Here is a 14512-nt window from a genome sequence, read left to right on the forward strand (position 1 = left end):
CCAAATTATTCAGTGCTGAGAAAGCACTAAAAAGTCATCCTGTTTATTTAAACGGGGAAGAAAAAAACAGGTGAAATTTACCTACTTAAAAAAAATGTAACTACCTTTTATGTGTGTGTCTGTGTTTTTAAAAAAGCATAAACATCCATAAACTTCAATAAAAAAAAATCAATAAAATTATGGAGCCATGTCTTATGTTTCTCAGTGTGGCAACGGCTCAAAATCCCTATGAAGTCTTTAGGAAAAATGGGGGAATTACTTACTCTAATTCCTTTTGGACCACCTGGTCCTTGAGGTCCATCACTTCCCTGAGAGAAAGAACAAACAAACAAACAAGAAAGCATTAATGATGAGCCTGATCATCTTTGACTCCACACTGTGAGCAGCATCAAAGACCAGTAACAGCCAAGTAATGAATCTACAGTAGTATTACTGTAGAAGTAATGGAAAACTTATTCGTGTCCTTTACTTAAGTAAATATCCAAACAGGACTACTGTGAAAAACTAAACGTATAAAAGCTAATGTTCTGATGAAAATGTGCATAAAGTTAACCATCAGAACCAGATTATACGCTAAAATCGATTCAACACTGCTCAGGATTTGTGTAAAGCTTTAGAAGTAAAAGCACTCAAATCGAGCCTTTACGGGATTACCGCTGCGTGTGAGCAGCGTCGGCGACTGAAGGTTCTTATCTACGTCTGATATTATCCTACCTAGCAACCACCTAACAAAAGCCTAAAACTACCTATTTGTAGTGTTTATGGACCTGCAACACCTGAATGCTTTGTGTTACTTCAAATTTAGAGTAACATCATATTCATATTAACCAAGCTGAATTATACACAAGTATATTATAACATTATCATGTTACATGGCAACCACCTGGCAGTGGCAAGCCATTAGTTTAACACTTATGCATGTTAAAAAGCATTATATCACTTTCAACAGCGCAAAGATGCCGAAGTCTGTGGGATTTTCTGTTGTATTTGATGCTTTGACAAACAAAAATGTATCTTATACTTATCCAGGGGGATGTGCAGAAAACCTTTTGACTGCAGGAAACATGCTTAATGCAGGAAAACATCATCTATACATGTAATGACATAACTACCTAAATATTTAGCAATTATTCACATTATTGTCCTAATTATTTAGTCAGTTTGTTGACCGACAGTAGCTTATAAAAAATCATAAAAGTTACCCAGAGCCTTATGTTGGGGTTCTTGTATATGCATCCAAAGTCAGAAAATAACCCACGTCTCAAAAATTGATATATTCAGAGTTTCAATTCAAATCAGTTCCTTTTCTCTTCTCGTCTCCTTGCCCTACAAACCCACCTTCTCTCCTCTGGGCCCAATTGGTCCTTCTGGTCCAGGGAATCCTGGGACGCCTGGCTGTCCTGTCAAACCTGGGAAACCCCTTTCACCCTGCAAGCAATGACACAGTCAATCATTTGTTTCATATCTAAAGAGCAGATAAGTTTCAGATTTAATTTCAGTCTGGTCATAATAGAAAGGCAGAGTTATTTATAGCCTGTAGCTAGGGCTGCACGATTAATCGTTAGAAAATCGCGATCTCGATTCATACTTATGTGCGATCTCATTTCCAAATGACAACGATTTTAAAAAAAGAAAAGAAAAGACGACGATTGTACCGCATTTTGATTCGGGAAGTACTCTGCATGAAAACAAGCGCTCACTCTTCCTGCTCAACAAATGACAAGGGCGGAGCCTTATACCACGTGATACAGAAGCTGTGCCTTGTGATGCTAAAATTAGCAGGGAAAAAACAACGGAGAGCACGTCAGGGATGACGAGAAAGTGACAGGAGAAAATCCGTCCCGGTCAACCACCCAAACATCAATAACGGGAACCTTATACAGCTCTTCCCTATACTCGTCGAACTCCCGCAGGCACAAAGAAATTATGGAGGCTATCACTTATCACCTGACCAAAGATATGGCTCCCATCAACACTGTGCAAAACGAGGGATTTAGGAAAATGATCAACACCCTGGACAAACGCTACACAGTGCCGTCCCGCAACTATTTTTCTATTGTTGCACTACCTGCTCTATACACGCAGCGTCGAGCAACGGTGGAGACGGAATTTCAAGCAGTACAACAACAAAACGTGAGACATTTGTTGTTTTTATGTTTATTTATTGTTTTTATGTTCAGTCTCAACTGTTACGAAGTTGATGTGCAGTTAATAAGTGCAATAAATATTTATACTGGAAAAGAAAATCGTGAGAGAATCGTGATCTCAATTCTAAGCAAAAAAATCGTGATTCTCATTTTATGCAAAATCGTGCAGCCCTACCTGTAGCACATTAAACAACAGATGGTTTAGAGAGATGCATATTTACATGACACGTCTCCAAAAACCACAAAATGCATCAAAATCTGAAAGGTGTGTTTTGTTGTATTAACTAATTATTATGGACCCAGTGATGTAGTGGTCATTAAAATGTGTTTGATTTAGTTAAATGAATGATTATTCATCTAATAAATCATGACACTGCTCCCCCTCTACATAAGCTTCCTTTATGCGTTAAAAGTATCTGTATTAGAATCTGCAATACAAGCCTGTGTTTACTTGGTTTTGGATCCATACCAAAATCTGCAGTATTGGACTATTATTCATAGAAATGAGAGGAGATAAAAATGTACTGAGAAAGATTGAAAACATATTTCACAACATGAAATCTGCTGTCTTGAGTTCTTGAATGCTTTCTCTTGATTACTGAGGAGTCTTTGCACTTTGAGGTGACAGTCGTTGTAATTTGGCTCTATGTGAATAAAACTGAACTGAGTTGAATTAAACGTGTGAGTGTGTTCTCCAACAGCAGAGGTGTTTCTGCGTAAATGAGGTGAAAACTTTGCCCGTCTTGGTATCTTGTCAAACATCAGCTCCTCCCGTCATCCAGCTCGTACAATCACAGGCAACAAAACACGGTGAAAGCCGGAAATAGAGCCAGGCTGCCTTTTAAAATATGTGTGAGCTTCAACAGCAAAATGTAAGATCCACAGAAACAAAATTCACAAAAATCACAATTCATATTTCTGCTACTTTACTACATCTCTGTGTGTTATGATTCTGTGACATTATTTATTATTTAAAGACCCGTGTCCGTTATTTTGGCAACAGTGTTTCAGCCTGTGATAAGTCTGACTCAACTTAAATACAGACTTCACTGTAAGACCGGCACTTGTCTGGTTATAGAGTAATAACAAAAAGAAGAAGATTTCATTAGTCATCCCAAGAAAAACTGTTCCCTGTGTGCGTGTTTTTTTTAAATATGTGTTGCTTTTAATTACGTGTAAGAAATCTATGAGAAATCGGGCCTTTGCTCCCTAACTCTGTGCCCTCAGTCGCAAGTTTCAGGTCAAAGTGATGTTCATTAATTGGACGGGAGTATTCAGGGTACACCCACTGGCTGTGGTGTCCAGAGATGGGCAGTAACGCGTTACTTGTAACGCATTACTGTAATCTGATTACTGTTTTCAAGTAACGAGTAAAGTAAGGGATTACTATTGCAAAAACGGTAATTAGATTACCGTTACTTTCCCGTAGTAACGCTGCGTTACTGCGTTACTAAAACCGTGACTTTTTTGCGAGAATGTCTCACGACAGTGACGTAAGCAAGTGCGCCGTTAGTGACAACAGCTGTGTGCAGAGCAACAATGGATAATATATCGATTGTGGGAGAGAGTATGAGCGTGCAGCGTTTAAAGCGTGGAAGTACTGACCTTACTTTGAGTTTGATTCCATAAAAAGTGACAAAAACATTAGCGTCCGTTGTGCGTGGGAAGAAAACTTCTTTTTACAGCGAAAAAAACCCCTAAATTTCCAAGCAAGCACCGAGTGCGCAACGATGTAATGGGAAACTCACAGAGAAACTCGCGGATTCTTCAACTGACCGCCGCGGCTCACCTGCACCGGGGTGAACCTGCGCCTGCCCTACTCCTGCTTTACAGGTGAAAATAGAGCAACAGGACCGCTGAGTCTTTGACTTTATTTATTTTCTGCTGTGTTTTACTTGCATCTATTTGAAAGAGTGAGTGTAAACACAAAAAATATTTTATTTTATGTGCTGGAATGTGCAGAAAATAGGTTTAAATGTTAAACAAATTTATTCAAGTCAGAGAATGTTGCATATAATTAAATTTTTGTTTGATGCATAAAGTTAAAAGATTAAAACTGATAAAACAAGTTAAAAAAAGAGACTTTTCCATTTGATTACATTTTGTATGATGGATTATGTAAAAAAAGTAGAATTGGGCTGAAAGATCTATCGCTTTATCACCTCTTCAGGTTGTAAATCGTGTTTTTAAAAAGTAACTAAGTAACTAAGTAATTAATTACTTTTGAAAATAAGTAATCAGTAAAGTAACGGGATTACTTTTTGGGGGAAGTAATCAGTAATTAGTTACTGATTACTTTTTTCAAGTAACTTGACCAACACTGGTGGTGTCCTCACATTCTCAACACGGTGGTTACTAGTAACACCCCACGTGTGATTGTGTGACACTGTGTTTACCTTTTCTCCTTTCACTCCACTGCAGTCACATTTGGATCCTGCACATCCATGGCAAGCCTGTTTAAAAAAAACAAAACAAGAGAAAGACAAATGAGTGTCTTTGGACTTTTACTTAACCAAAAAAAAATCAGCGACATTTCCAACGATGAATAAAACTAACAATTACATTCCAGTGTTCTGAAAATAGAGGCTCTAAAGTCACTTTTTCCAATTCCATAACAAGTGAAAGATTCCCAGGAACAGACACAAATACTTTGGAGGTTGCATCAGGAAGGGCATCCAGTGTAAGAGTCCACCAAATCAAATGTGTGGAGGAAGCAGGTAAAAGCTAGAAAGCAGCTTTCTGGGTTTTGAAAATGTGTCTGCCACGTCTCCTTTTTGTCCTAATTTCCTGCCAAATCTGCAGCCTCAGCCATGTAAAATCAGTCAAACTCCTTTCCAGAATTGTAAAACCAAACAGTAAATTTAGTAAACTTCAGCAAGTGCTTCAGCATGCCACCGGGGGGCGCTGCATAATTACACTTTGCACATTACAGCACATGTCTTTCCACAGAGGAACAGCAAGGTCAGCGGATTCACCTGCAGGTTTGTTTGCTGATGAGATCGCAGCTGCAAGGTCGGCGAGGCCAAACAGTACTCTAAACTCAAATCAAATAAAGCTTTTATCTCACAGAGAGCACGTTTATCTTCCAAAATACTTCACTTCTTCCCATCCGTTAGACTTTGGATTCACTTTTTGTGAAGGACTAAAGACTGAGAGAGTTAAGAAAAACTAGGAGGGAGGGATGTATGCATGGGTGGAGTGGGAGTGCCAAGCTCCTGATTAACTTTTCCCATGCCTGTTGACACAGTGAATGCCAGACGGGCATCAATTGCACGCATGCCAGGCAGCCAGGCTGTGAGAAAGATGGAGAGGCAGAGAGCGCACGAGAGAGGACAGACGGGCGGACATTCTTCTGTGTCTGCAAAAACTTTTTTGTGTCCGTCTTTGAGCTGACGCTTTTCACGGTGTTCTCGTTTTACTGACACGGAGGGGACGCAACTAACTCTGAGTGCATTTCCTGGTTCATCAGTTTATCATTAAGTCTAAGAAATCGGAAAGATTCTGGAATAAAAGGCAGTAAACATGCAAAATTGTCTTATTGTTGTTGTTCTTAATTTAAACCTTCTTATTTGAATTTCTTCCCTGTAGGTTTTAGTCTTTGCAAGGAACTGAAGTAATGTCTTAAAAATGTACTGACATTTTGACTCATGTTAGCTGTTTAATAATGCATATTTTGTGTCATTGTAAACTGATTTCATTCCTGTGATTTAGATTGTTGGCTTAAGAAAAACAGGCAATATGAGGTTGTTGTGATATTTGTAACATTTTTTACTTTAAACTGATCAGCTAATGTGTTGCCAACAGGGAAGTCACAGAATGCTATGCAACCCATATTATACTTGGTAGCTTGTTTAATTGTCATTTACTGGCCATTACAAATTCAGATACCAAAAGGTTGACAAATAACTAATGCTGGGCGATAATATCGGCCCTGCCAATATATCGATCTGGCTGCAGTGCGATTGCACGGTCTTCCAAAGAGTATCGTGGGCCATGATGATCAGAAAAGCATCTGTCAATATGTGCAATCAAATACAGCGTGTACTGGAAATACAACATACTAAGACCAAGTACCCACAATTAAGCCAACGTGGAACTGCAGCTCCTCTAATATCCACTCCATATGCGAGTGACTCCTCATAGACTCCAATAAAAACTAAACAGATTTGATTTTTCTTTTTTTGAACAACTCTTTGATTTATTTTTGTTAAGACTAAAAAACAAGTCTGTTACTGACCCTTTCCCCCCTTTTTTAACTCGACCTTTTTCACTTCCACAAAGTGAAAGGGCCTGGGGTCAAAAATCAAGGCTATAAAATTGAATTTCACAATTAATCTTTGGCACATTAAACCTCACACAGTTTACCGTTTGCATTTCTGTGTACACATTTAAAAACAGTGCATACATGCTTACACTACATTTGCCGCTTTCCAGTGTGTGTATGTGTGTGTGTGTGTGTGTGTGTGTGTGTGTGTGTGTGTGTGTGTGTGTATAGATAATATGCCCTTGGTTATATAAAAATCAAGACAGTCCTACTATCCTGAGCTGCATGAAGGCCAAAGCAAGGCATTTGCATGATTTTATCTCACAACTGGTGCAAAGTGCTGTCTGGGATCACAGAGGGATCACCAGTAGACACACACACACATGCCTAAATACATCTGTGTGTGTCTCTGTGTACGTGGGGGTGTTTTTACAAGCCTTGAATCTCCAAATTAGCCTCTGGTCTGCTTCAGCTCAATGCCGTCTGTTCTCCCACGCCCATGCCTGCAGCTCAGGCTCCATCCTTCTTTGCATCCATCTGTTTTTCTCCACACTCATCCCTCTTTTCTCCACTCTCATTTAACCAAAAAAGCATGACCGAGCTTGCTTCCTCTTAAAATAACTGAAACACTCAGCTACTCTCGAATAACCTGGAGATGTCCACTTAAACCAGCAACAGAGCTGATTTGGACTTGGTTTGTTCTTATAGTACTAGTATAAGTGGACTATAAGTGAACTTTCAAACTAAATGTTATTTGACCTGTATGTCCTGCCTAATAAAGCCTTTTCTCATGTGCAGACTGAATTTGCAATTAATTATTAATGATTAATCTCTGTCTCTGTTCCACAGCATGTCTTTTGTCTTGCTTTCCTCCCCTCACCCTCAGACAGTCATGGCTTTTATCAGGTTTCTTCCTGATAAAAGGGAGTTTTTCCTTCCCACTGTCACCAAGTGCTTGCTTCTACAGGGTCATATGATTGTTGAGGTTTCTTTCTTATATTTTAGGGTCTTTACATTACAATATAAAGCACACTGAGCACACTACATAATTAACCATGTATCAAGATATCTGGGTATACTTCCACTACTCAGCCTTGTTGCTGTCTTTCCCAATGGTTGCTTCTAGTGTGCAACGAATGGACAGAAATTGCCTGCCACCAAAAATATTTTTCTTCTCATAGACCACCATTATACAAAAAAACATTTACAAAACTGTCCAGCTAGGCTGCAAGGCTGCATATATATGTATATTTGCAAATAATAAAAACAAGCCTGGCAATCACTTGTGCAGTGATCCCTAAAAGAGTGGGCCACTTCCCCCAGCAGGGCTGTAAAAGTACAGCAGGTGGGTCAGGAACAGTCATTTACAAAAATAAAAATGCTTTCATTTTAAATTTCATAATTACTTTTGAAATGATCATCTACCATTTATGATTCAGTATTTAACTGAAAACAATATAAAACTAACTAATAAAAAGCTCTGATATTTATTTATCGCTCATTTGATCCAAAAAGTATCCAGTGACAAGATCAAAATGAATCAGAGAGTGCTTTAAATAAGTCTGGTGGGTTTATCAGAGTTTGGCACATAAAGTGTTCAATGTTCTTCAGAAAATGTTCAGATTTCAAATTTAACTGAAATGTTAATCCGGAAAAGGAAATTTGCCTTTCTCAGTGTAAAAGCTGTACAGGTGGCCGAGATCTTCTTCTACATCCACGAACATGATGTTTGATTTCAAGTAACAGGTGTGTCCGAACACCGTCTGCCACTCTGCTGCCAGAAATCTTCACTTTATCACACAGAGGATATAAAGGTGTTTACTTTACAGCAAATGTGGCTAAAAACAAAGGGTGAACTAAGAAGAAACCAGGTGGCTTAAAAAAACGCAGCGTTAAAAGATCCTTCTCCCTTTACATGCTGTTCACTCCCTCTCTCTTTGCCCCCACAGCACTGAGGGGGCGGGTAATCCACTTAGAAAGGTCAGTGAACTGCAGATATTTGCTCTAGTCTTTCTTTCTTTTAACTCTCTTTTAACCCAGCTTAATTTTCCCCCTCACGCCAACCAAGCAACCAGACCTGAGCAGAGCTAAAGCTACCAGTGATCACCACTGGAGGTCTGTATAGGACCAGAAAACTGCAGCGGTGCAGCTCCGACACTCAGAAGCAGGACTACCAGGAAACAGCACCAGACTGCAGTTAATGTAGCTCTTCCTAAAAGGAGACATGAAGGTCTATGAACAGTATTTACGACACATATTTTAACTGTGTTACGTATTCATAAATTCAGTATAAATGAAACGAATTGTCCTCTACTCTTTTGGAGCACTATGTGTGCTACTTTAATGCTTAAATTTGCCTATTTTCATGTGAATCTGCACATAAATGCACATAAAGTTCCCAAAAAGTAAAAAAGTGAGTTAAAGTAGGTCAAATGTATTTATTCAGCACCTTTCAAGATAAACAACACAACGATTCTAAAAGTACATTCACAGGTGTGTACAAAGTGATGGACACACGATCCAGGTGAGATTGGGTGAGTTGACAAGGAGAAAGAGGAGGAGGAGGAAGGAAGGCACGTACCCGAGGATTAGACTGGCGAGACTGGAATTCCCCCCGACACTCATAAAAGAGTGACGATTAGACACGTATAGACGCTGCCCTGCCATGAGCACACACATATACGCATATGTGTAGCAGACAAACAGACACAAACACTCATAGACAGCACGCACAGCTGCGCAGACAGAAAGAGAGCAAGTCCTCGTTTTGAACATCGTTAAATGACGCCTGTTTTCTTACACCGATCACGGCACAAAGCGTGTTCGCTCCGGTCCGCTGGAAAGACGTGGGTGTCTAATCTGGTTCAATCGTCGCCATCCGAGCTAAACCAACCATCAAGAGCAACTTACTGTCCGATTATTTTTGATTATCTTGCTTCTTGAAAATTGAACTTTGTAAAAAGTTATCTTGAATAACGCAACTGCAGCAAAGCGACACAAGATGGTACCTCTTTTCTTTTTAAGAGAGCATAGCTGAGCTGATTTTTGACTGACATGATAGCCATTAACAATTTATGTTTGCACTTGAGGTGAACTGGACTCGGTGCAGTCGACTCTCGAATGACTGGCATCGCAACTCAGACGCAATCACCATATCAGAGCTGGTATAGGGGGTAAAAAGGGGGTCTGTCAGAAAATCTCATCTCCTAGTTGCTGCAGCGTCTTCCTCCCAGATAAGATCCATGCCATCCATGTATTGATGTGTCACTGAAATGGCAGTAAAGAAAGACCAGCTTATTTATGCCTGTGAAAACAATAAATGACATCCAGGTATCGGTGTCATTTGCAGGCTTCTGTCGTTCAGGAGCTAAAGCAGGTCGACTACCAGTCAGAAGGTGTTTTGAGCCCTTGTTCTAACATTCTGCATGTGGAGCGAGATGCTGAACCCTACAAGTGTGTGAAAGTTAGGTTAAAAGTGCTTGTGTGAATGGATGAATGAGACTCGTGGTAAGAAACCACATGTGCAGGCAGAAGCACAACAAGACTGAAGTCAATCAATGAAAAATTGGAGCGGCCCTGATAAATGATCCTACAAGATGTCGTCATCTGATCATTTAAGTGTCTCACTCAATGGTTGTTGGAGACGCATGAATACATCATTAGTGTTGCAGAAGCCTTAACATCTTTCCCCTCTTTTCTGTGCACCTTTTGAAGTAGCTGAAGTTGTGCTAGAAACCTCTGCTCATTTGAAAGATTTTGATACATCGCCCACCTTTGATGGTCAGTGGATTATAGAGCGAGAGGAAGACGGTGGATGCTTCCGTGTGTTCATTTCAAATAAGCAGTAAATAAATGACCACAAACATTAAAGGTTTTTGCCACATGTGAGCAAATCTGTGGCTTTATAGTTTCCTGATAGTCCAAATACGGAAAAAATAACCACATCCTGTTACGGAGACTGGACAGACCATCGAACATGAAACGGTACCGCGATATTGTGAAGGTGCTGTTTCGTGTCTGAGCATACATCTGTCCCAGTCCGTGTGTTGCGCCGCTGTGTGTGTGTGTTTACGGTGAATGGCACTCCAGGCTCCAAACCGCTGATCCCTTTCATCACGGTTGGACTTTGACTACTTCAAGATGCCCTAAATGCAACGACCAAACTAAATATTTTGGATTTGACAAAAAATCCAGACGTGTGTGCTTTGACTCAGTGGCTCTCAGGAGGAGGAAGACCTCCCCGACCGATGAACGCAGCGTGTCAAACTCATTCGCGCACACATTACACGCCATCGTGCCACAGTGCCAGTCCTGGAATTCCATTGATATTCCTGGGAATTCCTCCTTTTTCCACCCCTCAACACAACTTTGGTTCCTTTCTTCTCTTTTCATTTGGCCTAACTAGTGTTGACCCCTGTGACCTCCTGCTGAGAGCTCCTTCAGGGCTGCTGACCACCATCCGTCCAGCCCTACCCACACTGTATGACCCTTTTACTGTGTGTTACATTTAGATACAAATACTTTCTTATTACCTCACCTAAAATCCTGTTTCAAATAAAAACAGGTTTTCCAACTGATCACTCTGCAGCTGAGCAAGTCAGAAATCTGTTTTTATCCAGTACAAAAGGATGTTAAATCTTACCTGCATGTGTGCTGTTTCATTACAAACACATTAAAATGTATTAAGCCAATGAACAAATTATATATATTTAAAGGAACCTTGAGTAGAACCTTTTATTTTCAGAATAGGATCCAACATGAGAACAACAGTGAACTCAGGAGACAAATACACAGCAAATAGTTGTAGTGATGTAGGACATGTAGAGCATTGCTGGGAATAGAAGAGGATGAGGTGCTGAGGGGAGCCCTAAAGGAAGCAGCCGAAAGAACAATATGAAAAAGAAGAGAAAGAAAATCAAACAACAATATCAACATGCTTTCCTTTTCCCATAGACTATGTTTTAATAAATAAATAGAGTTAAAATTTGGACATAAAGTTTATGTCCCAAAAAAATGTGTGACTTAAAAGATATTTTAAATCTTAAAAGATATTTCTAAATAGATTTACTGTTTAAAAAAAAAAAAAATAAAATAAGAAGAAAAGAAAGAATCTTTAGCGCCCTCTGCTGGACAACCTGTGCTAGTCTGTTTCAGTGCTTTTGGCACAGTACATGCTGCAAACATTTGGAACTGATAAACCAACATTGGATCAACGTATCAAGCTCTGCTAAGTAACCCTAAACATCTGTTGCGCATCATTTGAGAGACGCATTAATTAAAGTAGTTTCTACAGAACTGAAGCCTGCTGGGATCACACATAGAAACAACCCTTTATCCTTTACATCTGTAAAAACACACGTCACCCTCTGCTCCATGCTTTCATCTAGCAATGGGGTTTTTGTCTTTAACTTGTACTGAACCAAAACAAAAAGACTGTTGTGGTGCTGCAGTGATTAAACAGATGGAGGAGGTGTTTTAGGCGTGTTCATCATAGACGTTCCAGCGAGGCGGGTAATACTTAATAATAGTTTTTTGTTTTGCAGCAAACGGACTAAAATTTCCTTATCCTTCACAGTGGGTTTTTCACACAAGGGGAGTTTTTTTTAATGTATCAATCAGACAGACTCTGCTGAGAAGGACGTGAGCGTATTCTCATAGACGTCCTGAAATCATGTCTGCTTTGGCCTCTGATATCAGGAAAATCTCAGAGCACATAAGCAGAAATGCTGAATGGACAGCAGGTAGTGACGAGAATGAAAAACGACTGAGTCAAAAAGACACTGACAGTCTTTTTTGATACTATTCATGAGTCCAACTGAAATCCAAACTGAGCATAGTTTGAAGTGAGTTGATTGGAGTGAGTATAATGGACACCACTGGTACTAATTTCAAAGAGGAGATGCTATATTAAGGTCATGTATTGTAGTTAAGTGTCAGCAGAGGGCATTATCTATTTGTGAGCTCAGCGAGCTGTGAAACATGGCGACTGAAAGAAGCGTGCAAAGTGTTTGGGAGTACTTTAGGTTTAGACCCACAGCCAAAATGAGCCAGAAACTGTGTGGTGTCTGAGCCTTTAACTAAATATGCTAATGCTTCAAAGTGCATTTGCGTTTAACATAAGTCCTCCAGCAATAATTGGCATATCAGGCCAGGCAGGCCAAGCCATGTGGAGCCTATAACAATGTTGCCCATTTGGAATGTGGGTACCCCACAGTGGATTGCCAACTGTGGGCCATGTGGTTCTGCCTGTAGTGCATCAAATGTTTTAACATAATACCTGAAGCATCATTACTATTTAATGCAGTTTACAAGTGTGGAGTGTGAAATGTTACAAATAACTAACAAAATGTTGTAAATAATGAGAAATCATGAAAGGTACCTAATGCTATCTGTCCATCTTCATGGATTTGTGTGCTCATATAAGCACAGATCATTTAACAGTTGAATTTTAAGCTCTTATTACCGCTACATATTTATCAAAACTGGTGCACATCTACATGGCAAAGGAATATGCACCATTACGAATAAACTGGTAGCTTTTCTCAGTACTTACGCCATCAAATTCTTTCAATTACCTCATGTAAGCAGAAAGATTTGCAGTCTCTCCTCTTGGAGACAACCTGCCATAGTGCAACCAGGCCTGGCTGGGACTGGCCCTTTTATACAACAGGTTCAGACATGTCCGACTCCTCGCTCTACATACATCAACACTTGGCACGTTGTGATGTAGTTAGGGGCAACGAGAAATTAGAGAGGGGCGCGGCGGCTTGCCAGCTGAATACCTGGATATGTGTAGCCCGGGGATAGACTGAGAGCAGGCAGGTAAGAGAGGGTGGAGGAATGGCAGGAGACAGTCTGATGGAAATAAAGTGTTAAGTAAGATTACTGAAAACTGGCAGAGGGAGGGAAGGTTGTGATTTCACTTCACATTTGAATAAAATCAAGCATGGCTGATTATAAACAAACAAAACTGTGTGCTGCGGGCTCCAAGCTGTTAGTCTATAAGTCAAAAATTGCAAATATGTGCGGCCTCAAGGAGCATGTACAACAAAATGGGTCACGTTCCTCCTTGGACGAGTGCAGCTATCACTTGGACCAAAATTTGCAGGAAATGTACAGTGTTGTGCAAAAGTCTCGAGCCATTCCTAGTAAAGGGAAACGAGGAGAAACGCTGAGGACGGAGGAATTACACGACGACTGGACTGGAAAACATTGGCAACAGGTTTTATCGAGTGATGAATCCAATTATTTGGTTTAAATCATCATCAGTATGTCTAAGAAAGATGACGAGAGAGGAACAACTGGGAGTGTCTACAAATATCTGTAAATCATGGTGACTCCAAACACACTGCCAGTGCAGTTAAAGCATACATGGATTGAAAAACCCTGAACGAAACACTACCAGGCATGGATTGGCCTCCCCAGAGCGCAGGCCTCAACATTACTGAAGCAATGTGAGATTATCCAAAGACAGTTAACATCCAAAGAAGAGCTCTGGATGTCATCAAGAGGTCTGGAGAACTAGAAAAGAAATTACAAGAAAGCTGCTAAAGAGAGTTCAGAGCACTGAAGAGTAAATGTGACCTACCCAAAACCTTTACCTAACAAATATCTGGTTCCTTTTCCGCTATTAAAGAATCTAACAAAAACGCTCATCCAAATGAATCACAAGAAGCTATAATTTACCTCAAAGCTAAGCCAAATTTTACACGAAAGCATGAAAGTGTTCCTCCACACTAGGGCTGCTCGATTATGGCAAAAATGATAATCACGATTATTTTCACTGAAATTGAGATCACGATTATTTGACGATATTTATTTAACCCTTTAAGACCTACTATAGAACCAAGTCCACCAGAGCTTATATTATTTTTATTTATTTTTTTACATGCTGTAGTGCCATTTGTGGCACTACAGTTGTGCTATACAACTGTTATAGCCCATATTTTAATAATATGTATGCATTAAGTGCATAGTAATGACATAAATTGCAAAAAAGTGCAATAAACTACAAAAAAATTGAAAATCGCTTTTGTTTTGTTTACATATATTTCTACTTGGAGAAGTTTAAGAGGTTTATCCCTCAAAACTTTAAATACAA

The 14512-nt window shown here is 39.8% G+C and overlaps 1 protein-coding gene across 2 annotated transcripts in view; it reads right to left on the reverse strand.

Annotated features, from left to right (window-relative positions):
* col4a5 (collagen, type IV, alpha 5 (Alport syndrome)) overlaps positions 1-14512 on the reverse strand; it is a 63252-nt gene that overhangs the window by 31198 nt on the left and 17542 nt on the right. For both annotated transcript variants that reach the window (XM_005753687.2, XM_005753686.2), the window contains exons 2-4: positions 4544-4600; positions 1339-1428; positions 264-308 (exon numbers count right to left, since the gene is read on the reverse strand). In XM_005753687.2, the coding sequence (XP_005753744.1) occupies positions 264-308; positions 1339-1428; positions 4544-4600 (192 nt within the window). The remainder of the gene's footprint in view (positions 1-263; positions 309-1338; positions 1429-4543; positions 4601-14512) is intronic.

The sequence above is a fragment of the Pundamilia nyererei genome, unplaced genomic scaffold, assembly GCF_000239375.1.
Source record: "Pundamilia nyererei isolate P.nyererei 1_Seehausen unplaced genomic scaffold, PunNye1.0 scaffold00451, whole genome shotgun sequence".
Classification (NCBI taxonomy): Eukaryota; Metazoa; Chordata; class Actinopteri; order Cichliformes; family Cichlidae; genus Pundamilia; species Pundamilia nyererei.